The sequence below is a fragment of the Crocodylus porosus genome, unplaced genomic scaffold (assembly GCF_001723895.1).
Source record: "Crocodylus porosus isolate Cpor-Errol unplaced genomic scaffold, CroPor_comp1, whole genome shotgun sequence".
NCBI classification, from domain to species: domain Eukaryota; kingdom Metazoa; phylum Chordata; order Crocodylia; family Crocodylidae; genus Crocodylus; species Crocodylus porosus.
In genome coordinates, this window is record NW_017728901.1 from 160,060 (window position 1) to 183,554 (window position 23,495).

At 49.1% G+C, this 23,495-nt stretch overlaps 2 protein-coding genes across 3 annotated transcripts in view; one reads left to right on the forward strand and one right to left on the reverse strand.

Moving 5' to 3' along the window:
* RETSAT (retinol saturase) overlaps positions 1 to 7,513 on the reverse strand; it is a 16,318-nt gene extending 8,805 nt beyond the window's left edge. Inside the window, exons 1-3 of one of the 2 annotated variants that reach the window (XM_019556669.1) lie at positions 7,170 to 7,494; positions 4,735 to 4,917; positions 2,301 to 2,542 (exon numbers count right to left, since the gene is read on the reverse strand). In XM_019556669.1, the coding sequence (XP_019412214.1) occupies positions 2,301 to 2,542; positions 4,735 to 4,917; positions 7,170 to 7,326 (582 nt within the window). In that variant the 5' untranslated portion in view covers positions 7,327 to 7,494. Of the gene's footprint in view, positions 1 to 2,300; positions 2,543 to 4,734; positions 4,918 to 7,169 lie in introns of both variants that reach the window. The other variant, XM_019556670.1, reaches the window with a different exon arrangement.
* A 1,723-nt stretch (positions 7,514 to 9,236) lies between these two features.
* On the forward strand, positions 9,237 to 23,403 carry ELMOD3 (ELMO domain containing 3). Its single transcript, XM_019556672.1, has 11 exons — positions 9,237 to 9,345; positions 10,146 to 10,223; positions 11,257 to 11,326; positions 12,398 to 12,460; positions 12,856 to 12,947; positions 13,267 to 13,390; positions 14,645 to 14,767; positions 17,076 to 17,206; positions 18,337 to 18,413; positions 19,599 to 19,726; positions 20,704 to 23,403. Exons 2-11 carry the CDS (start codon positions 10,149 to 10,151, stop codon positions 20,937 to 20,939), a joined length of 1,119 nt encoding a protein of 372 aa, XP_019412217.1. The 5' UTR covers positions 9,237 to 9,345; positions 10,146 to 10,148; the 3' UTR covers positions 20,940 to 23,403.
* The last annotated feature ends 92 nt before the right edge of the window (positions 23,404 to 23,495 follow it).

Consider the following 23,495-nt stretch of genomic DNA (forward strand, 5'->3'; position numbering starts at 1 on the left):
GTGAATCCCAGCAGGCGATGACCGCTGTCGCCCAGGTGGTCGCGCCCCCGCAGCCCCCGCACCAGGTCGTCGCCCGTGGCCAGCACGGGTCCAACAGGGCGGCCCCCCGGTGGGGCTGTGCACCTCCCGGGTTCAATGGGGGTCCTGCGTTTGGGCTAGGAGCCTGCGTGAGCAGTCAGACCTTGCGACTGCTCCTCCCAGCAGCAGTGGTGGTCATGCTGGGATCTCTCAGCCAGTTTGTTGGGCCTTTTCCCTAATTTAAAGACAAGCTGTTGAATCTCAGTGCATTGGGAGATTGTGAGGCCTGGAGAGCTCATGAGGGATGTTTTGTTTGGGCCCATCCATTTTTTTTTTAAAAGCCTGATCACAGGCCTAGATCCCAATTCTTTCCTTGGCTATGGAGCCAGAAGGCCACTGGCTGCTGGGCACTGGGGCTCACAATTATTTTACAGGGAGGGACATGAGGAGACGTATTGAGGACCCCAGCTCTCACCAGAAGACCTCAGAGCAAGGATCTAGTCACTTGGGCTCTGCCTCTGGTGCCAGTAATGCTTTCTTTACATGCTGTGCCCTCCCATACGCCACAGCAGACCCTTGTCATTTCTTCCCATGGATTGGACCACTTATGGGCGTGTGAAATCTGGGTGTCACAGACTACCAAGAACCTCTGGTGCCTGTTAACTGGGATCCGGTCTCTCTAATACCAGGGTGTTGCTGAGCCAGAGCATATTAGCTTCTCTGGCTTGGGCTGAGTAGGAAGGTCAATGATTCATGTATTTGGCTTTGAAGCCCACAGATTAAGAGCAGAGAATGCAAACTTCTGGGGTGGTCATCCTCCAATAAAAGAATCAGTGGTAGATCTTATCTAAACTGAGCCAGCTTTGAGTCTCAGAGAGAACTAGGCCAAAGTGCATGGTTCTCTGCCTTGCCTGTTTGCACACGGAGGGCCAAATACAGGGAAATCCTTGGACTGCATCTCTCCTTGATTGATTTTTAAAGAGAGTACTTGTGGTGACAGAAGTGTTGGGGAAGTTAGGCAATTTCCCAGTCTTTGTAGAACTGGCTGGGAATGATTCCACTGGCTCCTCAGACCTGGGGAAAAGGTAATACAAAAGTTTTGTGTGATGTGTAGATTTTCTTTGCATCCCCCTGTTGCTACAGCAGCATTTTGCATATGTCATTGCTTGGATGCCAGGTGGATCTATCTTAGAACTGGTGGGGGTTTTCTCAGGAAGCCAGTGCCATATGGGTCAGGCCATTTGAAGATGTTGTATTTGAGTCTACCAGACTTTATTTTAAATTACTGAATCTGGAAGTGATACTTCTGAAAGCAAAGCAGCTGTGATGGTGTCCTCCTCATCTGCTTGTCATAGCAAGCCAAGATGTTCATGTCAAACAAGCAAGATCAGGGTGGCTGGAGACATGAGTATCTTGCGATTAGCCCAAGCACTGCTACTGGCTGGACCTGGAAGCCAGAAGCTACAACTGAACAGTCTCTGAATGGGCACACTTGGTCCAGAAGCTTTCTGAAGATTTCATGGGACAGTTGCCATGGTAAAACCAAAAGAGTGAGTTAGACCGTGAGCAAGAAGCAACTGGCTGAAGCTGTGGCAGCAAAAGAAGGGTTCTGTTCGCAGCTGAATCCTTTGTGCTCATGATAAGCATCACCAAGGCCAGCTTTATTCTAGTTTTGGGCCTCTGGTCAGCTCTGTGACTGACACTGTTCCTTGGGGTAAAAATGAATAGAGTGGTATTTGTACTGGGTGAGTGCCATCCCAATGAAGGGAAATGGTGTATAACCTGGCACAAAGCAGCCAGTACCAGTCTGGCCCATGCAGGCTTGGTATAGAGAGCCAGTTTGGGAGTGAGCCATGGATTTGAAATACTACAGACTCAGTGCCCTCAGTGCCAGCTTCCAGAAGGCTACCCTTGCTATTCCTGAACAGGCTGCATCAGCAGCTATGGGGGGCAACCCTGGTGGCAGACAAAGGGTGAATTTCACCTCTCTGGTATCCCAGTACTCCCTCCCTGCAGAGCCTACATGAGCACGTTACATGCAGTGGAAGGTCATTGTGCTCAACTACCCTTCCACTGACCAGGCCGCATCTGGCTTCAGGAATTCTGTTGTGTGCTGGCTGAACTGCAGCATACCAGCATGCACAGCTAGATGCCTGAACTGTGTGTGCATGCATGTGTGGATCTGTGCATGCAGAGCGAGCGATCCCTAACACTGATGGACACATGCTGAAATTCAGCAAGGGGTTGACTGCTAAGCCAGCTGGGGGCAGAGCCAGGCTTACCTTGATCAGCTTTGCAAATTTCTCAATAGCGGCATCTTCACCAGGAAACTGCTTCTTCAGCTCTTCATAGTACTCCTTGGTCCCACTGTGGAGGCGATAGGTTTTACCATTGCCAGGCTCCCCCAGGATGACAGTATCAAAGACATCTGGCATCTTGGCCCACTGCAGTTGGCCCTCGGTGAGCTGGTCCAGCAGAATACGCTCTGGGGAGTTTGCTTGCATCCTCCCAATGTAATGGATACCTGGAAGGCAACCACATGTGGTTACTCCAAGAAAGCTGTGCCCTGGAGACAAAAGCAGCATGAGATCTGGAGCTGTGAGATGGAAAAAGGCCGCAGGGGCTTTTTATTGCATAAAACAGAAGGACACCTCACACACAAACAGACCCTCAGAAGCATGGAAATATGAAGGGAAGGGCCAAGTCATCAGTCTTCCTTGACCATTCACACATTCCTACAGTGTTCCTGGTAACATGGGGCTGAGCAAAGGACTGGACTAAATCAGTGGTTCTCAACCTTTTTTGTACCAGAACCCATTTATTAACAATAGCCAGTCCTGACCCAGTAAGTAGTTTAAATAGAAAACAGCCCCCTGGCCCTGCTGGTGCCCATCACTCCTGACCTGCTGCCCTGCAACCCCAGGCCCTAGCCCCCCAGTGTGTGGGCAGGGGGTGGGTATGTGGGGTAGGGTTGTGTGTGCGCGCATGGGGCCTGCCAGGGAAACCTCATGGTTTCCCAATTTTTTCTCCTTTAAAGGAGAAGCCATTTTTAAAAGTTTGTTCATGACCCTTTCATACATTCTTGTCACTAATGCTTGTATCTCCCACCTCCCTCCACCTCACTCTGTCAAGTAGAACCTGAACAGTAATGCCATGGTTTTGGGTATAACCAGGGAGTTAATCAGCCCATTCACTTGGGAAGTTATTTGCTTTCACTGTGCAAAGTTGCCCATGCTGTGCAAAAACTAATGGGTCTCTAAAAATATCACTTGTATCAAATTGGTTTTTTATCTTTAACTACAACTCTGAACTCCCTCTATTTCTTCTATTTGCTTTTGAAATAAATGCAAGATTTATAATGCTATTGAAACTAGGTGATACAGACAAATTTCTGGGTTCTGTTTCTGACAGTAATTTCTCAGATTCCTGTTTACTCTCCAAGTGCCTGTATCAATGAGTCAGTATCCTAGTCCCAGTCCACAATTTTTTTCTATATTCAGGCTGCTTTTGCCAGCAGTCAGATTTCACCTACATGTGCCAATTTTTTTCTGCCAGTGGACAAGGACATTAGCCATTCACTGTGTTCCATTGAGGTTATTGGAGGAAAGGTTAAATATGAAAGCAGGTTCAGAGATTTAAATTTATCTCTCTATCTCGTTCCATTGCTGTGCCTGCAGTGTTCACCCTAACTAGTGGTGTTAGGGATCTGGATGCATTTCTTACACAATTAAACGTTGATGATATATAGAATCAAGATTTCGAGATGCAGGACCCTGGAACTGAGAGGAACTTCCTTACTTAGTGAGCTCAGCCCCATGCTATTGCAGGCAGTGTCATATATTTCTATGCAGAAATGGATCAAGCCCCATTTTACATTAAGTTCCTTGCCCAGTGAGAAGCTGTTCCATAGCCTTTCATCTCTGATAACTTGGAACTTTCTTCTAAGTTTCCATCCTGCACTTTTTCACAACCACACTTGTTCTTGTGCTAACACTGCCTGTTAGCTCTTCTACCCCAATTATATTTGTATTAATGAGCAGTCCTGGCCTCTTTCAGACTCCATTTTGCTACACAAAACAGGCCAAGCTTTTCTCATCTCCACTTACATGATAGAGTATCTGTTCCCCACGTCATCAGAGGGATTATTCAAACATCTGTATAACTCCACTTCCTCATTCTGACTGTACTCCTTGTTTGCTGTTTTTAACCCCTTGTCACACGGGTGCAAGATAATGATGGAGGCATGAGGGGACACTTAGGATGCCAGGCTTCAGATCCCATGCATGTGGCACGATACGGGCCAACTACCTGACCACTTGTTGCAAAGCCTGTTATTTGAGAACAAGTTTCTCTACAACCTTGCACACAGGCAAGTAGTATCTTCTAGCATGTTTTCAGTCTCAGGTCCCAGATTCACAACAGCCATAGGTGTCAATGAAGACACAGGGTGCATTACAGCTATTGGAAGTGCCTCAGTCCTGAGGTGGATCCTGTGCCAGCAGCCTCAGGACTGCTCTAAGCAATCGTAGTTACCACTAATCTCTGTGGCAGATGGTTCCATCACGTACTTTGTGTTTGGGATTACTCAGGGATAAATGTCTTAAACCCCAACATATTTATTCATTAGGGAAGAGGCAACACCTCTTACAGCTGCGGTCACTCCATCCTACCTCCCTCCCAAACAGTGGAGTAGTCTTACCTGTGGGGCAGCCTTACCTGTGTCAAACTCAAAGCCTTTCTTGCTAAATGTGTGGCAGCAGCCACCTGCCTTGCTGTGCTGCTCCAGTACCAGCACTCGCTTCCTGGCTTTAGAGAGGACCACGGCAGCAGCCAAGCCCCCAAAGCCACTTCCAATCACAATAGCATCAAGGTTTTCAGGCACCTTGTCCACAGAAAAGGCTGCAAGAGGAGGAGAAAGTTGTCATCAGCACAGAACTACCTTTACATCTGGACCAGGGACAATCTTGCTATCCTCTCCCAACAGCCCCCTGCCCATTCCTAGGACCCAGCTTCTCCTCAAAGACAGCACCAACATGTAAGCTTGCTATTAGGCTGTCATACAGAAGGGCCTGGCATCTCCTGAAGTTCCTCCCAATACAAGCAGTGTCCCAACGCATCCTTCCATACTGTTGCTTATGTTTCATACAGAGTTGCATGCAGCTGGGCAGGGATGGGCCGAACCTGACAGCTAGCTCCAGGGTCCCTGCTGTCTTGTATAATATCTGGATTCATCCCCATAAAGCAAAGCTCAATGAGCTCCCACCTTCACCCTTCCAGGCAAGACCATCACAAATTGTGTCGCCTAGTACAAGGAACAGCTTTTTACCCCCAGGGCTTCAGAGCCACACTCCTGCTGCAGCGGTCTGTTTCACAGACTATCCAGTCCATCCAGTGGAAGACTTAGTCCCTACTGGGCATTTTAGTGTTGTTAATAATTTCTAAAGCCTCCGAGGCCCTCAGTAGAATCAAGTCCTGGTTATGTTGGGTGCTACTGCCCTTGCCTCAAAGAGCTCCCCATCTAAATGGAGCTTTCAGTGAGGCTGCCAACATCCCATGCAACAATAGAAGTAGACACCAAGTACGAGGGGGCCCAAGGGTCCTGGCCCCACTTGGGAAGAGGGTAGGGTGACGACCTGTCCCTAATTGGGTGGGACAGTCCCAAAATGGGAACATCAAGTTGCAGTCCTGGGTTGTATGGCTCTGGGACAGCATTTGTCCCAGATTCCCAGTATCATGCAGGGATCCAGGTTTTCTGTTCACTGCAGGAAACAGAGGGTTTCCTCTTGCAGCCTGGCAGAGATCCAGTTTGCAAGAGGCTGTGGAGTGGAACCAGCTCTCCCAGCTGCCTGCGGGTAAATTTGGGGTGGGGGGATTGAGGCTTCCAGGATGAGGGAGGGAATGGGGCAGGGGCTGTCCAGCCAGGGGGGTGCACAGGGCCTGGGTCTGGGAGCGGGACAGAGCCACAGGAGGCTCGTCTGTGGGGGGACAGCTCTCTGCCACTGCACACTCCCAGGGAAGGGGACATGTAGGGGGACATGTTCCCCCCAGATTTGTGTGTGGGCTGGGGGCAGATGTGGGCTGTCCACTGTGGGCTCGGGGCTCCCTGCCCTGCTGCCCTCCCACCCAGGAGCCCCATGCCAGCTGTACCACCATGGCATGGCACCCCCTGCCAGTCTGGCAGCAGTAGCATCAGGGGGTGTGGAGTTGTGCCCTCCTGCTGCCGTCAGACAAGCAGGGGGCACCTCACATGGTGGTGCATCCGGCACAGGGCTCCAGGACAGAGGGCAGCAGGGCGGAAGCCCCGAGCCCACAGCGGGCATTCTGCATCTGCCCTCCCCATTGTAACATAAGATGGGCCTGTTTTGGGCAGAGGGTCTTTCTCTCGGCTGTGGGGAGAAGGATCCAATCCAGGTCCCTGCAAGATTCTGTCCACGCTGGCCTTGGCACTCGTGTGGTCCGTTTCCTCTGGAGAAGGCTAACAACACACCTGCAGTCATTGGCCCATTAGTAAATGCCTCCTCTTCTCAGCCCGAGGGGTACAACTGTGAGAAAGTGTTATTATCTAAGAAGAGGCAGAGACTGCCTTGGGCACAGAGGGCCTGTTATGGAAATCTTCATTTAAAATCCGGGATATCAGTGTATCCAATCATAGCTGACTGCTGTGGAGGCAGGGAAGTCAATGGATGGTTGAAGGAACTGCATCGCTCCTATGGGGTCGCCTGCATGGAAATGATCTGGTTGAGTGAAGTGGATCTGTTCTGTGCAAAGGAGAGAGGGGGCACAGTATGGGGGACATGAGAGGGCTGTTTGGTTTGTGGGAGTGTATCAGGGCATTGGTGGGCCTCTAGCAAATGCATGTGCATGGGTGCATGTGGGAGAGCAGTGCAAGCACTGGCCTGTGTGTCTGTGCCAGTTATTATGGGAGGCAACAGGGGTGCCCACATGCAGGCTTAAGAAGGGGGCATGTGCATTCAATGTGCCCAGCAGCAGGGAGGGGACAGTCTTGGAGTGGGAGAGAGGAAGTGACCTGGCAGAGGGGATATGGGGAATATAGCAGAGCCCAGAAATCACTGCTCCACCCACAAACCGCTCTGAACACCCCTAGACAGCAACCAGAACAGATGCCCCCAGCAGAAAAGCCTAGCGGGTACCTTGCTTGAGCACCTTTTTCCGAATGTCCTTGTCAGTCACCAGAGGGGCTGGTGGTCTCCTGACATCCACTGAGAAGGGGTTTGGGGATTTGCTGCTGAAGAAACTCCAGAATGCCAGGAGAAGCAAGACAAGGAGCAGGATCACGTACAGCCACATGTTTCCAGTTCTGGCCCTCTTCCCAGGGACCCAACAACAACTGTGGGCTGAATTAAACAGCCCTTCCTCCCTGGGGCTGGCTGGTTCAGACTTTGCCTCTTAAAGGCACAGTCATCAGGGTGACCTCCAGAGATTTCTACACTTGCTGAGTCTCCCTCTCTTGAAGAAAGCTTTTAGGGATGGTTGCTTGCCTGGCATAGTGATACAAGTCTGAGCATAGCAGCGATTTGCAGAAGTGAAGCAGCTTTGGAAGACTGCATGCGAGTTACACAATCCAACCAAGGAGGGATTATTCCTGTGTATTATGTTGTATAACTCCACTCACGGACATTTGTTGAGTGCCTTTATCTGTTTAAATGTAAAAGATGCACAAGGAGACAAAACTGAATCAAATACATTGCAAAACAGCTCAGCACCTCCCTTAGGCGCTGCTAGAAGTTTTCAGAGATCTCTGGATTTGTGTTGTAAAGGCTTAATAGATCTCTCCTGCTGTCCCTGCTGTCTTGCATAGATGTATTCAAGTTAACTTTTAAGCATGCTAGATTAGGGATGGCTGGTGGTAGAGCCACAGGTAGCATGGAGTTGACTGCAGGCTAATTGCTGGAGCATTTTCGTAGCCTTTTGTCTGCTCACGCTGCACTCTGTAGCCACGCTGTTAGCAGGACCCGCACTAGCTACTTCAAAGGCAGCTCTGATGTGCGGTGAGATATGCAGTATTGCAACCCCATCGTGTCAAAAATCATGAAACAAACTCTTAACAATTGGATTTGGAATGCAAATCATGAGATGCTATTTTTGAAGTGTGTTTGTATGTGTGTGTGTGGGGGGGGGCCTGTGGGTGTGTGGGGGGCTGCAGGTTTGGAGTCTGGGGGTGGTCCCTGCACACCCTGGCAGGATGTGGGGTACTGTGGGTCAGGAGAGAGGAGCAGCAGCAGCAGGGCTGGGGGGCTGTGGCTTGGGAGTGAGGGGCAGACACACACACACATGCACACGCGCACACAGCTGCCCACAGCTCTGTTGCATGACTCACCCCAGCCACAGGGTCCCATTCACCCCAACCCCTGCCCCACCCCCTCCCTCACTGTGGGGGCCTTAATCTTCCCCCACCTTCCCTTTCCCCTCCACAGACTTAGCAGCTTGGTGCTGTCTACATGCACCAGAAGAAAAAAATCCCAAGATTTGATCTCTCTCTCAGGAGATCATGAGTCAGAGTTAATTTGACTCGGAAACAAAGAGTCTTGTGATTTTTTTCATGAGAGTTGGCATTACTGGTTATGCCACAAAGCCAGGGAGAAGGTGCTACGGCCACAGAAAGTGTTTATCCCCCCCCACTAGAGCTGGGAGAGAAGTAGGCTGTTGGCAAAGCCCAGCCGAGCCTGGGGGAGGTGGGAACACCGCCCTCACCCTTGTGCCCCTCATGCTCTGGGGGCGCTGGAAGCAGCAGCTCCCTTGGATGCAACTTGACCCTGGCACACGTGTGGACAAAGCAGGGAGAAAGGAAACTGGGTGACACAGCGTTTGCTGGGGTTTTGGTTGCTGGTCTAAGGAAATAGGTAGGCAAGGAAGGTTCTTTGGGTAGATGGGGTTTTTTGTTCGAGGTGCTCGGCCATCCAGGAGGCTTCTGCAGCAGCCTGCCCAGCGCGAGCCAGGGGGTGCATGCAGGCAGCTCCAGGCCCTGGGTGGGTGCAGGGTGCACTGAGCCTGCTGCCTGCCCCGCTGCTCCTTGCCCAGGGAGGGCTGCGTAGGGACCTGCTCGGGCACGGATGGGGGAGCACCAGCAAGCCCCTCTGCACCATCCCCTCCTCTTTAGGGGAGGGGCGAAGCTCTCGCGTTCACTGCGGATTGTCCACCCTCGCCTTCTATAGCCGCGGTGGCTCCTGGGAGATGTAGGCACAGGGTTTGGGGGCTGGAGCTACATTTGGTGGCGCGCATGCGCTCTGCAAGGGGAGGGAGCGTAGGTTAGAGTGCAAGGGAAGTAATTTCTCGGCCCTTGGATTTCCGGCGGGGGGCGGGTCAAAGGTCAGGAGGAGCGTGGGGGGGCGGGTGCGCGGGGATCCAGGGGCTGGGGATCCTGGGGCTGGGAGTGCCCGGATTTGGGGCTGGGGTAGGGGTGGAGGTGGAGATGGAGAGGGGCCTTGGCACCGCCCTGCCTTGGGGATTCCCTGGCATTGCCCTGCTGGGGGGGGTGATGAGTAAGGGGCACTCGCCTGGTTCAGCCCCACCCCCACCCACCGGCTTGGGCTGCAGCCTGCCAGAGAGGTGCCCCCTGCTGCTCCTTCAGGTCCTGGGGTGTGACACGATCCCTGGCCTGGGCGGCTGTCACTCTGCCAAAATGGGCTTGCAGCCAGTGTCTGAAGGGCCCTGGCCACTTCCTGGTTTGTTGCCAGACTTGGACCAGGGGGTTTAGTCAAAGGGGCATCTCTGGTGCATGGGAGCATGTTTGGTTTTGGTGGTGGGAGGCTGGCATCTCCCCATTGTGGTTCGAGCTTGTGTGGATGCCCTGATGTGGTGCATGCTGCCTAGCTCTGAGCCCTGGTACTGTGTATTGCACTGGGAACCAGAGGTCTGGAGCCAGAGATTAGGCAGACTTGAAAGAAAGCCAAGTCCTTTGGCTTAGTCAGCCTTGCTGCTTAGTCAGCCTGCCACAGAAACAACCCACTGTGTGTTTGTGGCTGTGCTGTGTTTGAAGTGAAGAGTGAGGAGCCCCACACCAGCCCTCCCCTTCAACAGGGCCACACGTGCAGCACTGACAGCTCAGGCATCTTTGGAAGGCGATGGACTGGGTTCCCTTGTGACTGTGGCTGCCTTGTTTCCTGCAGGGCATGAACCAATGCACCCCAGACATCGAGCGGTCTGAAGAGCAAGATGTTTTCCTTCCAGCTGTCAAATCCATACCTGTGCGTATCCCAGGCTTCTTCGTGCTTTTCAGTAGCCTGAAGCTCAGAGCTAGGATCTAAATGGCACACAGAGATCAGCCTAAAGTGTTTGTGCAATGAGTAGGGAATAGGAAGTCCTTTCTGGAGCATTATGCCAGGGGTTGTTTGGCACAACCACTTTCTACATATGTGTTTACAAGATACAGCAGATTGTGTACACCCTGGAACCTGTAGTCACAAGTGCAGTTGTTTTGATTATGGCTGCATGACAACCCACAGTAGCACCCTGAAGCTGTTGTTCATTGCTGGGGTTAACTACCAATGCACATAGCAGCGAGTGCAGTGCTGGCTTTGAGCCCTGGAACAGTGATGGTTACAAAGAGCAAGCCTGCTGTCATGTGCCCGAGTGTGATACCAGGCATCAGGCTTACGTAGTTCTGTCAGCCCTCCTGTATCTATCCCTGTGGATGGCCTCACTTCTCCTTCCACCATCATAACGAGGCCTCCTATTCCCCTGCCAGCTTGTCTGCAGAGAGCAGCCTCCTTTCCTGAGATCTCTTCTCACGGAGGGGTGGCAGGGACCTTAGTGCCATGACTTGCTCACTCATTCCCCTTACTACTTGTCTTGCAGGGTGTGCATCCAGGCAGGTTTGGCCTAGGGTTGCTCAGAAAACCTGCAGCAGGTGGGCTGGGTACTTGCTGTGGGTTTCTGACTTGGAGTATAAACAGGAAGGCTGTGTAGTTGACAGAAGACACTGCTGAGAGTCTGATGCCTGGTACAGAGGGAGAGTGCATCACATTGTGACAGCCCTAGAAAACTCTCAGAGGGTGCCTCTGATTTCCCTGACCACCCCCAAGCATATAGTGTGACTTCAGGCTTCAGCTAGATTCAGTGGTGATGGTGATGTAACAAAACTAGTACATGCTAAGGTGAGAGCAGGTGGTTGTGGCCCCAGGGAGACCTCACATAGGGAGATGTTGTTCAGCTCAAGAGGAGGCATAAACAGCATGGCCCTGCCTAACTGCACCTGTCTGTCTGTGTCTCTCTGCTTAGATCTCGATGCTGAAACAGAATGGGCTGTTGCAGGCTCTGGCAGAAGAAGCCAGTGGACTTACAGAAGCTGGTAAACTCTAGCTGAACTCCCCCCCTTTACTGTCCTTTGGTTTTGCAAGGCTGGATGTGGGTCATATGCTGTATCACTGTCACAGGCCACTGTCTGCAAAGTCTCTTGATGGGCACAACCAGATTCTCTCCACACTGGGACATATCTGATTGGCATGATCCTGGTGATTTGTACCCAAGTATTTTGACCTGCCCAGAAATTATTTCCCTGATATGTGGGCCAAATGTTGCTCTGTATCACCACAGCAATGTCCTGCCTCTCTCTGTATTCACTGAACAAGCATCTCCCTTCTGTGACTGTTTGTTTCCCAGCTGGAGTGCTGTGTCTGGGGCAGGTCTATCTCTGGAATCTGTGTAGTGTATGATGTGGGGTCCTTATTATAGTTCCCATGAATCCAGGCCTCTCCCAAGTTACAGAGTCCAAGCAGAGTGTTTGTCCATGTACTTGGAGCTGTGCTTCTTCAGTGATCCAGAATGGATGGCAGACACGTGGAAAGTCTCTGTGGAACGCCCCCTGCTGACCATGTTCATTGGCCGTGGGCCTAAAATGTCTGTGAGGCACTGGCCCCAGCGGATGAGCAGAGCAGCTTGGCCCCTGGGGAGTGTGGATGTAGTTTGGACACTCCTCAGGTGTGTGGTAGGGTCAGGACCCTTCCACCCCTGGCTGCTTTGTGGGTGTCTTGCACTATGGGCTCAAATGCAACCATGTGATGGGGAATGGATTTTACCCACAGCCTCCTACCTTAGAAAGACCTAATCCCAGAGCCCCCTAGTATCTGTTGGTATCTTCTGTATCAGAACAGTTGGGTTGGCTCCAGTCTAGGCCTGACACCCCATAGTCAGGGCAGGAGGCAGGGAGGGAGATCATCAAGGAAGTTCCTGTTGCTCAGCATTACCTCAGGATGTCTAATAAAAAAGTAGATGCAATGGAGAGGGAAATGGGATCCCAGAGGTCATGGGAGCTGGAGTGCTGTTTACCCTCATGCTTTGCAAGGAGGTAAGGAAACAAGACAATCATGTAGCCTGAGGTTTCTTGCTGTAACTAACTGCCTTGGTGTCTCCCTCTAACCAGACCCTAGCGAAGAGGTGCTGCGGGCCCAGGAAGAATGGGAGGCTTTGGAAGCTATCCAGTCAGGTATGGATAAGTACAATATGAGGGGACTAAGTGTCACACTGGGACCTCAGAGGCTGCGGCCAGCTAGGTAAGGGGACTGGGATGTATGGGTGAAGGGGATAGAACAGGGGAGGAGATGGAAGTGATTGGGCTTGGGGAGGAAACAGCAGGGTGGCTTGTGTCCACCACACACAGACCCCTCTAGAGTGAAGTCTCAGCAATCCTCTTGTATCAACAAGCATATAAGGAGATTGAAGAGATGTGCTTGAAGGCACACCTGTACCCTGAGCCACTGGTTTGGCTTGGGCATGGAGTGTGCATCTATCATTACCTCAGAACAGGCCTTTCACTAGGACCGGAGCAGCACCTTGGGGACCCCAGTCCCAGACTAACCTGTACTCTCTTCCTGTCTGTAGGGACGGCAGACAATTCAGCAAGTCCTGTAACCCTGATCTCCTTCAACGAAGCGCTGCAGTACTTCCAGACGGCCGACCTCACTGAGTGCCGGGTATGGGGGGTGCAGCTGAGATTTACCTCTGTGTTCCTATCTCTGGGCCCTAGGAAAGCTCAGGGAGTGTTTTATTAAGGCACAGAGATATGAAGTGACTGAGGCTGAAACTCAGGCTGTCTAAGAGAGTCCCTGTCACGTTTTACCTCAGCTTCTTCCCCATCCCATTAGTCCTCCCAGACCTGTCTGCCCTCCTATTCTCCTGTTTATTTGTATGTGCAGGATTTGCTAATATGTTTTTCTTCCAGATGAGGCCAAGGGAGGCTGTCCTGCTTGTTTCCCTCCTGATTCCCATTTCTATGTGTTGTTCTCTCCTCAGAAAAGAATCCAGCCAACAATGCAAAGGCGAGGGCTGTCTGCTGTGGCCCACTTCTTTTTTGGCCCACCACGCCTCCATCAGCAGCTGCAAGCTGAGCGGGACTTGGCTTTTGTGATTGCCCAGTGTGAGTACTTCTTACCAGGGAAAGGCTCTGCCCAAATGGTTCTCCATCCTTGGAGGTTTTTAAGACCTGGTTAGACAAAGCCTTGGCTGGTATATAGTTGGGGTTTGTCCTACTTTGAGCAGGTGGTTGGACTAGATATGACCTCCTGAGGTCTTTCCTATCGTAATTTTGTATGATTCTGTAAATCGCTACATGATGATTCTCACCATCTCCCTCCCCCTTACCTGATATCCTGCAACATTGTGGCCTCATATGTACTCTGGCGTGGGTATCTTGTTGCATGTGCTTTCTTCCTTGTCGGCAACTGCTTGCATCCCCTGTTTCCCCATTCCCACATGAGCATTTTTCCTGTGCAGCAAACCTGACATTGACTAGTCCCTGAATCAGTGACACCTTCTTTGAAAGCACTGGAATTTGGACGTTGGCTGAATAGGTATATAGACATATATCTATGTCTTAGATATATCAAGCTCCTGAGGAGATCTTGTCAGGCTTTTCAGGGGCTACAGAGCTGGGTGTTCTGCAGCTGCTGCAATAAATCAGAGAAGGACGGTCCAGGGGATAGGATGCCAGCCTGAGACTTTGGAGACTTGGGTTCGGTGCTCTGCTCTGTCCTGCCACTTGCATCATATAATTATCTATTGTCCCAGAATCACAAACATTGCCACAGCAGTTGCAGCAGTATCTCCTCTTCATCAGTGGCATGTGTCAGCTGCTTCATGGAAAGGAGCAAGACATGCTGTTATAGGTAGTTAAACTGCATACAGGGAGTGTCTCAAACCCCATCTGGTTTGAAGCTGGCTTCTGCCCTGGAGGCTGGAAGTTCCTCTTTTTTAGGTCTAGCAGCTTCCTCTAATCCTTTCTGCTTGGACTGGATGCTCTTGTTATCCTAAAAAGGTCCCGTTCTCTTTGTGAAGCCTGCCAGCGAGTTCCACAGGTAGATCTTGTGTTATGGGGAAAAGCCTTTCCTTTTGTGTTTCATCCCTTCATCCCTCTGACAGCTGGGTTTGTTCAAGTGAAAGCCTTCATGTGTCTGGGACATTTTCACCTGTGACACTTTTTCCAGTAAGCATCAGTACAGTCTGAAACATTCAGTTTGTGACTGCGGTTGGGTTCCTGCTAAGGGGTTTTGTTTCTAGTTGGAATCTGACTTCATCTATTTAATCCTCAGTTTTTTGCCATGTTTCCACTGTGGTTCATTAGAGAAGGGGGATGTTGAATATTGCAAAATGATGATGGATGTTTCCTCTGCAGGTGGCTTGGATAATAATGAGAAGGTGCATATGAGGATTCTGCAAACTATCTACAAGAAGCTGACAGGCTCCAGATTTGGTTGTCCACGCTATGGAGCCCACTGGGAGGAGCTGGGCTTTCAAGGTATGGAGTAGTAGAGAGAGGAGTTTGAGGGCCTTTGGTACAGAGCTCTGAGGGAACATCTCGTCTACACCCCAAGCAGCACAAAGTCAAAGGGTTTTGGATGCACTCCTTTCACTATCCAGTTGGTACAGCTGTCACCAGGCACTGGATTAGTTGTCACCAGTTCAGCAGCTGGTGTGCCAGGTGCTGATATGCCAGTTGATGCTGTTACCACTGGCATGCAGCTCCTGATCTTCCTCTGATGACTGGTGCAACAAGCTGCCACTGGCAGAGCTGATTAAGCAGCTGTTCCTGGTCTGCTATTGCTGTTTGTTAGCATGTTCTTAGTGTTCATTATTATGTTTGGAAGCGACTCTATGGCTGTGTTCCAGTCAGAGTGTTAAAAGCATGGATTTAGCTTCTTTTTTTTTTTTCCTGTCAGGAGAATGCAGTGGATTCCCCTCAAATTTACAGAACTTGCTTATGAAGGAATTTTTAATTGAATATGTTTTTAATCAGTTTGTGGATTTTGCTTAATCAAAAGCCTGGCCCTTTAAAACGTAGCTTCTCTGTCCATTCTTTCTGTGTTGCAAATGATTTGAACAATGGAACAACAGACTTCTCAGGATTTCAGATTCATTGAAATTCTGGGCACCGGCTGTTTTTGAAGAAGTTAAGCTTTAATGAAGCTGTTAATGATGGCAGTCTGTAATTGGTGGGCAAGTGACAAGCTTGGGTCAGTAACTCTGGGAACTCTTGAGTGACTTCAGAAGTAATTTGCCAATCAATGTGCTGTGTCTGCAGCTAATTCACGTGTTGTAGTTCTGCTGGATGCAGTTACTGCAAACAGATCAGTTCTCAGTGTCAGTGATGAATTCCTTGGTATCTGAGTAGCTAGTTGGTTTCCTTTGGCCTTGTCTGCTTTGCTGGTTTTGGGGAGTGGGGACTTTTAAAGTATTTTTAAAAATGTGCACACTTGGGGGAATAGAGGATAGAGATGCTCCCTGGAACTCTTCTGCTAGCTCATCTTCTGCACAATACTAAAACGCAAGGCTCTGTTAATGTAAGTTATACTGGAATAGGTGTCACTTGTCCACTTCCATTCCAGGGTAGACATTTGCTTAAAGTAAACAGGCTATTTGCTCCCCTGATATGAGGTGCAGTAATAGCTACCTGCTGTGTGTGCTGCCCCAGCATAGCAGTACAATATCTGATCTGGATCCCAATTTGATTCACATTGTTGTACAGGATCAGTGCAAATAGCACAGCCTTTCAATAGGCTGCTTGAATTTCTTAGGGTTACAGCAGTGCCAGCTAATGAAAAGTTTTTTGGTTGTGTAAAGTCATTGAATTCCTTTGAAGAGTTCAGTGGGTTCTTTTGTAAAAAATCAGTGTTTGGTCTCTGGTTGTCTAGAATCTCCCAGGGAAAATAGGTAAGGAAAAGAGGAATTTGTAATACAATAATCAAGCAATAAAGAAACCTAGGAAAACTTCCCTTCAAACAGTAAAATCTATCTGCCTTTTAGTCATGGTAGAAACAAAGTCACACAAAGGCACCAATTTAGAATTGCCTGTTTGGTCTCCCTTCTTGTAGTGGCTTAATTCATTTCCCATAATCCTCTGATAGTCACTATAAACTCTTGAAACAGTATAGTGACGGACGAACATTCTGGCACAGGCTTGGGCCCAAGCCCACTGGAGAGGAAAGCCAGGCTGCAGGTGGTGAACAAGTAGGAGACAGATTAAAAGGAGGATAGTCATGACCACTTTTCTGTCTGGCTACAGAAGAATGGTAAGCTGAAAGCCAGTTTGCTGCCCTATGGGGCAGGGAAACTAGAAAGCAAGAAACTGCGGCAGGCAGGTCCTGGCAGGGCAGAGAAATAACACAGCATGTTGGGTGCCCAGTCACAACTGAATGGTGAATTCCATGGCAGAAATGTTGAATTCAGTGGTCCGCAGGAAAAATGCAAATTCTGTGAGGCTGCTCACAATAGAGCTATTGTTGCAAGCTGGCTGCAAATTCAAGCAAGTTCCAATGTAGAAGTTCTTTTTTCAGTAGTGGCTGGATCAGAGCTGGCACCCTGTAATGAGGCAGGGATCTGTTCCTCATTTCCTCCTCTGTGCCCCATTTCCTCCTCCTCCCAAAGCAAGTTCCAACAGGTTCTTTTTGCCAGGGCTGGGGAAATTTCCTTAATGAAAGGGAAGGGTAGGGAGTTGTCAGAATTTACACAGGTCCCAGAAACAGGCCTGCTGTGAGTGAGGGCTGTGCTCAGAGAGCCATATTTATGCAGTTTCTCAGCTCACCAGCCTGTCTGACTTTTTTCTCAAGGTCTGGATCCTGGGACAGATCTGCGTGGGACAGGCATGCTCAGCTTGATGCAAGTCTTGTATTTTGTAATGGACCCTCAGACATTCTTGCTTGCTCAAGACATTTTCAAGCTGTCTCAACACAGTACGCAGGCATGTCCCTTCCTTTACCTCTGGGTGGGTATTTATTTAACTGTTATAAGCCTCAGGGAAAGGTGAGAATCACACAAAACTCTACTGTACTTTGGCTGATAGGAAAGATATTTAGAGGTCTGGTTCTCTGCTGCATCCAGTTTCTCACAATGACAACACATTATTTGACCATCCCTGATAGCAGGAGCCTACTCTGGGCCCTGAATAAATCTGTTGGTGATAATTCCACAGTCTCCTTTGGTGACTTGTCCCAGCAGTCAGATAGTTTTTGCCTACAAAGCTTTCCCAGTGCTGCATGTAAGCCACCGGCCATTTTATATCCATGGTTACCTGTTCCGTTGGGACAAGGGATTCAATACAGGCCCAAAGCAAATGCTAGAACCAAGCCCCAGACCTAGATTAGTAGCTCTGTTATGGAAATGAGACAAGCAGGATCTTTCCAACATTTTGGGGACAAGAGTGTTCCTTGACTGATTGAGATGACCAGCCCCTCACCCATCACACACATCTGGAGGTATCTGGGAAGCTTGGTTTTTGTTTGCCCTCTGCTTTCTAAGCAGTCCAGTGTGGGTGATCCTGCCTGGGAGTAGACCTTCCACCAGCACAGCTCATAGGCAGTCCCAGCACAGCAATACACAGTCTCCATGGGGGCTGAATTTTACAAATTGACAACTTGATCTGATTAAAGGGGCTGGTCCAAGTATGATTGGTTGGCACTAGCTAACCTCTGTCCTTTGCACTGTATGGGGCAACGCCTGGAAGGGATGATGAGAATGAGTGCAACCAACCTCGCGTTTAGTTCTAGCGGATTCAAGTTCTGCAACTAAATGGGCTAAGGGTTATTTGAACATGGCCCAGTATGATGGTAGACTGATGAGAGTCTTATTCATCAGAGTGCTTGCACTGCGGTAGGGCCTAGAAGCTCCAGTCAGAGATCCATAACTCTGTTGTGTGGGGTGCTGTACAAACACTAAGTAAAATGCAATTCATGCTTCGAAGAATGTACATTATCCAGGCTTCTGGCATTGGGCCTGTGATTATGATGAGACCGGAGGACAGGCACTTCGAAAATTCTAAGGGGAAGATGGGCTTTATTCTTAAGAACTGATCAAGTGCTCTTCCTTTCACAGAATTTCCCATTCTGTGTCATGTCTGTGAATATCACTCGCATTGTGATCCAGGTCCTGAGGGAAGAGCGTCTGTCCAGGTGAGTCTACCAAACTGTGTGCAGATTCTGTGCTGGCCTGTCTGCACTAAATATACCACCATGCTGAGGAACCCAGATACAGAATGGACTCAGCGTGTTACTGTTTGTAGTATAGACAGCTCTGGAATATGAGCCCAGAGAATCATGCTTGACTCAGCTGTGCCTATAGGGTTTAAGGGACAGTGTCTCTGGCTCATGCAGGCTGCGTATTGGCTCAGGACTGCAAGATGGAAATGAGTGTTCCCCTGAGGTTGGCATGGCTAATGTTTGGGATGCTTGGGGCCCTGCAGCACTGGACTCATATCTGCACCTTGGTATTGTTACTGAGATAGGTCATTGTCAACTCTAGAGAAGGTGTAAGGAGCTTCAGCAGGACTTTAAATATATGTGCAGTAGAGGCAGTGTGAGGGCAGATGAAGTTCAGTGTAAATGTGTACTGGAGGAAAGTGGCTGAAATATTCAGGCACCTTACTGGGTTCTCAGTTAATCATATCGGCTTAGCTGGGTGTCCCTGTGGACAGGTCGGTGAGTAACCCTGTGCAGTAGCAGCTGCAATCCCCACTGGTCAGTTGTTAATGTCAACAAAAGTCATTTTGGAAAGAAGATGATGCTTCCTGCTTCGGATCTGAAACCAGTCTCTGCCTAGAGATTAGGGTGAGACTTAACATGAAGGCAGCTTACTCTCTGTGCCTTCCTTTGAACAAGCTGGTGCGGGTCATTGTCAGAGCCAGGGTGCTGGAGTGGGCAAACTGTGGGTCTATCACTTTAAACTTGAACTGTGGGTCTATCACTTTAAACAGTCAAATGGCTCCTGTGTCGCTAAATGTGTTTGAATTAGGTTTTTGAAAAAAAACAGAAAATTAGCCTGTGGGGGAGTTTGAGCTTGGAATAATTTCTTCTGCAAAGGTTACCACTTGGCAAGGCTATTCTAGACATGCAGGGGGTTCTAGCAGAAAAGTACGAATCTGCCTTAATGATAGCCTTATCACAGTTCCATTGTAATACAAAAGGAAAAGCTGCTTCCTTTGTAAACTCTGTTTTCCCAGGACTGCAAGAATCTCGAGATCTGACTGAGATGCATATCTTTGAGTGTTTCTGTAGCATCTGCCCCTCTGTTCCCAGTTCTGCTGGGCTCAGAGGAGAAGCAGAGGTGGGCCTAAGCTCTCCTGTCTTTGTCCCTTGCAGGGAGTGCAACCGCAGGCATCAGGTCATTGCTGTGCTGAACGATTTATATGTGGCCATGTTCCTGCACCTCTACTACACCTGGAAAACCCAGCACAAAACCATTTCTGACTCTGGCTTTGTCCTGAAAGGTACATTTTCCCTCCATCTTTTCTGCTGTTCTAAGGGATGATAGCATGAGTATCTAGAAGACAAACACTCCTTATGCTCTATGCCATTGATAAGACTGGTTTCCAGTGCCCAAACCAGCTCAGATGTAGAGGGGAGAACGTCCTTAAGCTACCAGTTGTCATGTAATAAGTCTGTATCATAATATGTGTGCACAGGGTGAGGGGTAAATTGAGAAGGTAGTATCACTTTCAGGGTTTGACTTCATTCATTTTGTAAAGTTCTTTTCCGACAGGGTCTGTATGTGAATACTGGTGTTGTTCCTAGTGGTTGCTCTTATATATAGCTGTCTATCCTTTTTTTTTTTATCTATAAACCCTATGCTTGAGGCCTAGCAGGGGTATTTCTGAAAATGAACAAAATAAAAGCCATGGGAGAAACAGAGTGCTGTATAGGTTTGTGAGGTGCTAGTATGTATTGTTGAAAAAGTGGGGCACAAATCATCACAAATGGATCTCCCCATCCCTACCCAGTGGCCCGCCCCCCCCCTGCACTCTATCATTTAGTATTGGGCAGGGTTCAAATTACACTTTGACCCTTGTGGCGGGGGGGTCTGCAAAAAAAAATTGGGCTGCCCATCACAGTTTCCTAATAAAATTGGAGGTGCCCCAGTTATGATTTTCAGATCTTACAGGGGGGCTCTTGTCTTTTTATGTGGGGTGGGGCTCAGCCTCCCCGAGCTTCTGCATAATTTGCACCCTGGTACTGGGGCTTTCTCATATTTGTGGTCAGGTGGGTGATGCCCCAAGCTTGGACAACAGGGAAATGATTTGTTCAAAGATACTCTTCCATGGTTTTTAGCTGCATGTTTCACACCCTCCACTACCTGGTGCTCTGGAGTTCTGGCCTGCAAGAGAACCACACACTTAAGAAACTGGAGACAGTACTTGTCCAACCCTATTGTCAGATCTCTTATTATTTTCCCCACATCTCTTTCCAGAATTGGAGGCATTTGCCAAAAAGAAACCAAGGCAGCTCCTGAAGTATTTGGAAGCCTACGTGAGCGGAAACACTGAGTCAATAATAGAAGATGGTTTCCAGCACTTTTCCCCTTCCTCCAGCACACATAGACTCACCCACTACTCTGCTGACAGCAGCAGCGGCAACAAAGAACTAAATTTCACTGGCGTGTGCGACCTACATGTTGAGATGGAAGGAGAAGCCCGGCTGATCTGAAAGTGAGGAGTCTCTGATAACTGGGAAGGTCCTAGTAAGACAGTGGTAGACATGCCTGCCATCCTGCTTTTTCAGAGGCCAGTAAGCCAGCCAGTCTGTTTGTAGGAGCCTCTGAAGGGCTGTGGCATAAGAGGTGGGTCTAGAATAAACCCAGAGCAGTGCTTGTCACAGAGATATAGCTGCTAGGTCAGATGTAGTGAAGCTGGTAGAGCAAAACCTTGGGATACCTGCTTTGCTGTAAACACAGTGAAGGAGGGAACAAATGGCTCTGACAGTGGCAGATTTTGGCCTTATCTCTACTGAAGTGTGGTTTGAATGAGAGGGCCTTACACATACTGAAAATAAGCAGCTTGGCCCAAGACCCAAGGGCTTTGGTTTGTTAAGAGTCATTTACTTCCAAGCCCTGAGGGAGATGAGCCCTGTTATGCTAAAGTAGATGGTAAACTGGTGAAAAGTTTGGGTTTATTCCAGTCGTTGAAATACACAGGGCCAAGTTCTTCACATGGAGACACGTGTTAAGGAGTTGACTCCTTGTTTGTGTAGCATTACCCACTAGCTGAGGGCTGGAATTGGGGTCCATCTTGTTATCCTAGATATGTCTGTGGTCCCCATTACCAGAGCAACTAAGTACCTCACCCTCTTGGAGGTGGCTATACCTTCAGCCCCATTGTCAGTAGGACAATGCTAATATTTCCATTTGAAAGATGGGGAACAGGTCTCAGAGAGCTGAAGTGACTTGTTCTGGATCATGCAGGAGATCTGTGGCAAGGCATTGAACCCATGTCCTTAGTTTAAGTTTCGTGTCTGAACGACTAGACTGTAGGGCCTATATTGTACATCACAGTGATAGGTTCTCCTTTTACAGCATGCAGCTAAATGTGGTAGTTGAAAAATTCAGGGTGCCTGGGCTTTTTACTAGGGGTACTGCCATTCATAGACCCCTCTTCTCATTCAGTGCCTCCCTACAGGTTTCTTCAGCCAGAGCCTTCATAAAGTTTAAAGTGATAGATAAATACTGTTGAGACTCTACACAGGCAAAAGGCCTATCTGCAGTAGAGCCTCCAGGAGCATTAAGAGAACAGCATCGCTCCTGGCTTATAAACGCATCCATCTCCAACTCTAGAGGGGAAAGTAGGCCTGCACAGCTTGCTTAGGGCTGCTTCCTGGTGTTCTGGAGGGGAGGAGTGAGAGACTGAGACACAGGCATCATCATTAACACTAGGTATCTGGCTGCAGGGAGTTTTTCCCTATTGTCATGCTCACAAATCCTTGCAATTTTTCAGTGAGTCTGAATCTTTCCTGGCTGGTTCTGAGCTCAAAGGCAGCTGAGGTTTTTGTTGTAGGAGGCTTCAGCAAATTCCTGTTCAAATATTGCTGAATTGTTGATGCAGAAGAGAGAAAGTGGTAGCTTTCAGCTGTAAGCTTGTTCTTCTCCCAAAAATCAGCACCCCTGATGTTGCTAGCTCTTGTTATTCCTATCATAGGCTAGGCAATACTTGGCATTTTACCTAAGCTATTACTAGCCATTAAGGATGGGATTTGGATGTTCAACTGCTCTTGAGAATCCTATATACATTCTTAGGTGCCTTAGTACCTTTTAAGCACTGGCCTCTAATGACTTGCCTGAGGTCACACACGAGTGGGTGGCTTTGATTTACTGGTGGTCTTAAAGTTCCCTGCAGGGGGAAGAGTTCTGATGGCAGAAGGCTCTTTAGTTGCAAGATCCAGTTTCAGGGAGGTGGAGTCTTACTCTGAAAATAAAGTGCAGGTTCATAGCAGCAGGTTAAGTCTAGTGGAGAGGGTTAAATGGATAACAGATAACCAGTGGAACAGCTGCCCAGGGGAATTGGTGAATCCAAAATGTCCTTGTAAGAGTTGCATGTACTACAGATAGCAGTACATGTAAGTACTCTAAGAGTACAGGGGCTGGGTGCAGGTAGCCATATGTACACAGGGAGCAAAGCAAAGCAGCTGTAGTTCAACCGTGAGCAGTTGGTGTTGATGTACTGTTGGCCTAGTAGAAAATATTCCATCCACGGCAGGAATTCCAGAGCGGGGGAGGTACTGCATTCCTGTATAGCCTTAAAGATCATGACAAGGGGGAGTGAGCAGCTTAGTTTAATGAGTGTGTTTTGCAGTACATTTTAAGAGGGCAGATGCTTTCATCTACCCACCAGCAGGGCATGTTTGCCTACAGAGATGTAACCTCTGGGTGGCAGTAGTTTGCTTTCACCTTCTGCTTAGTAGCAGTGTGTTGGAGACATGGTCCCCAGCTGAGGCTTTGTCCAGCCGGAGTCTTTTCCCTCTAACCCGGAGTGTTGCCCTTTGGGTCACTGCAGCACATACAGCATAAATGCAGATGGTAGCCAAGAGTGAGAACCTTGTACCACTACATTGTAACCATATGCGTCTGTACCCTAGCTGCTGCCACACAGGCACTTTACAATAAAACCTTGGAATCTCATTTCCTTGCCCCTGTGCTCACTGAAGGCAGACTTGGCATTCCTTTGCATGTGCATATGCAGCATGAACAGAGTTGTCCTCTCCGGGCTGGTA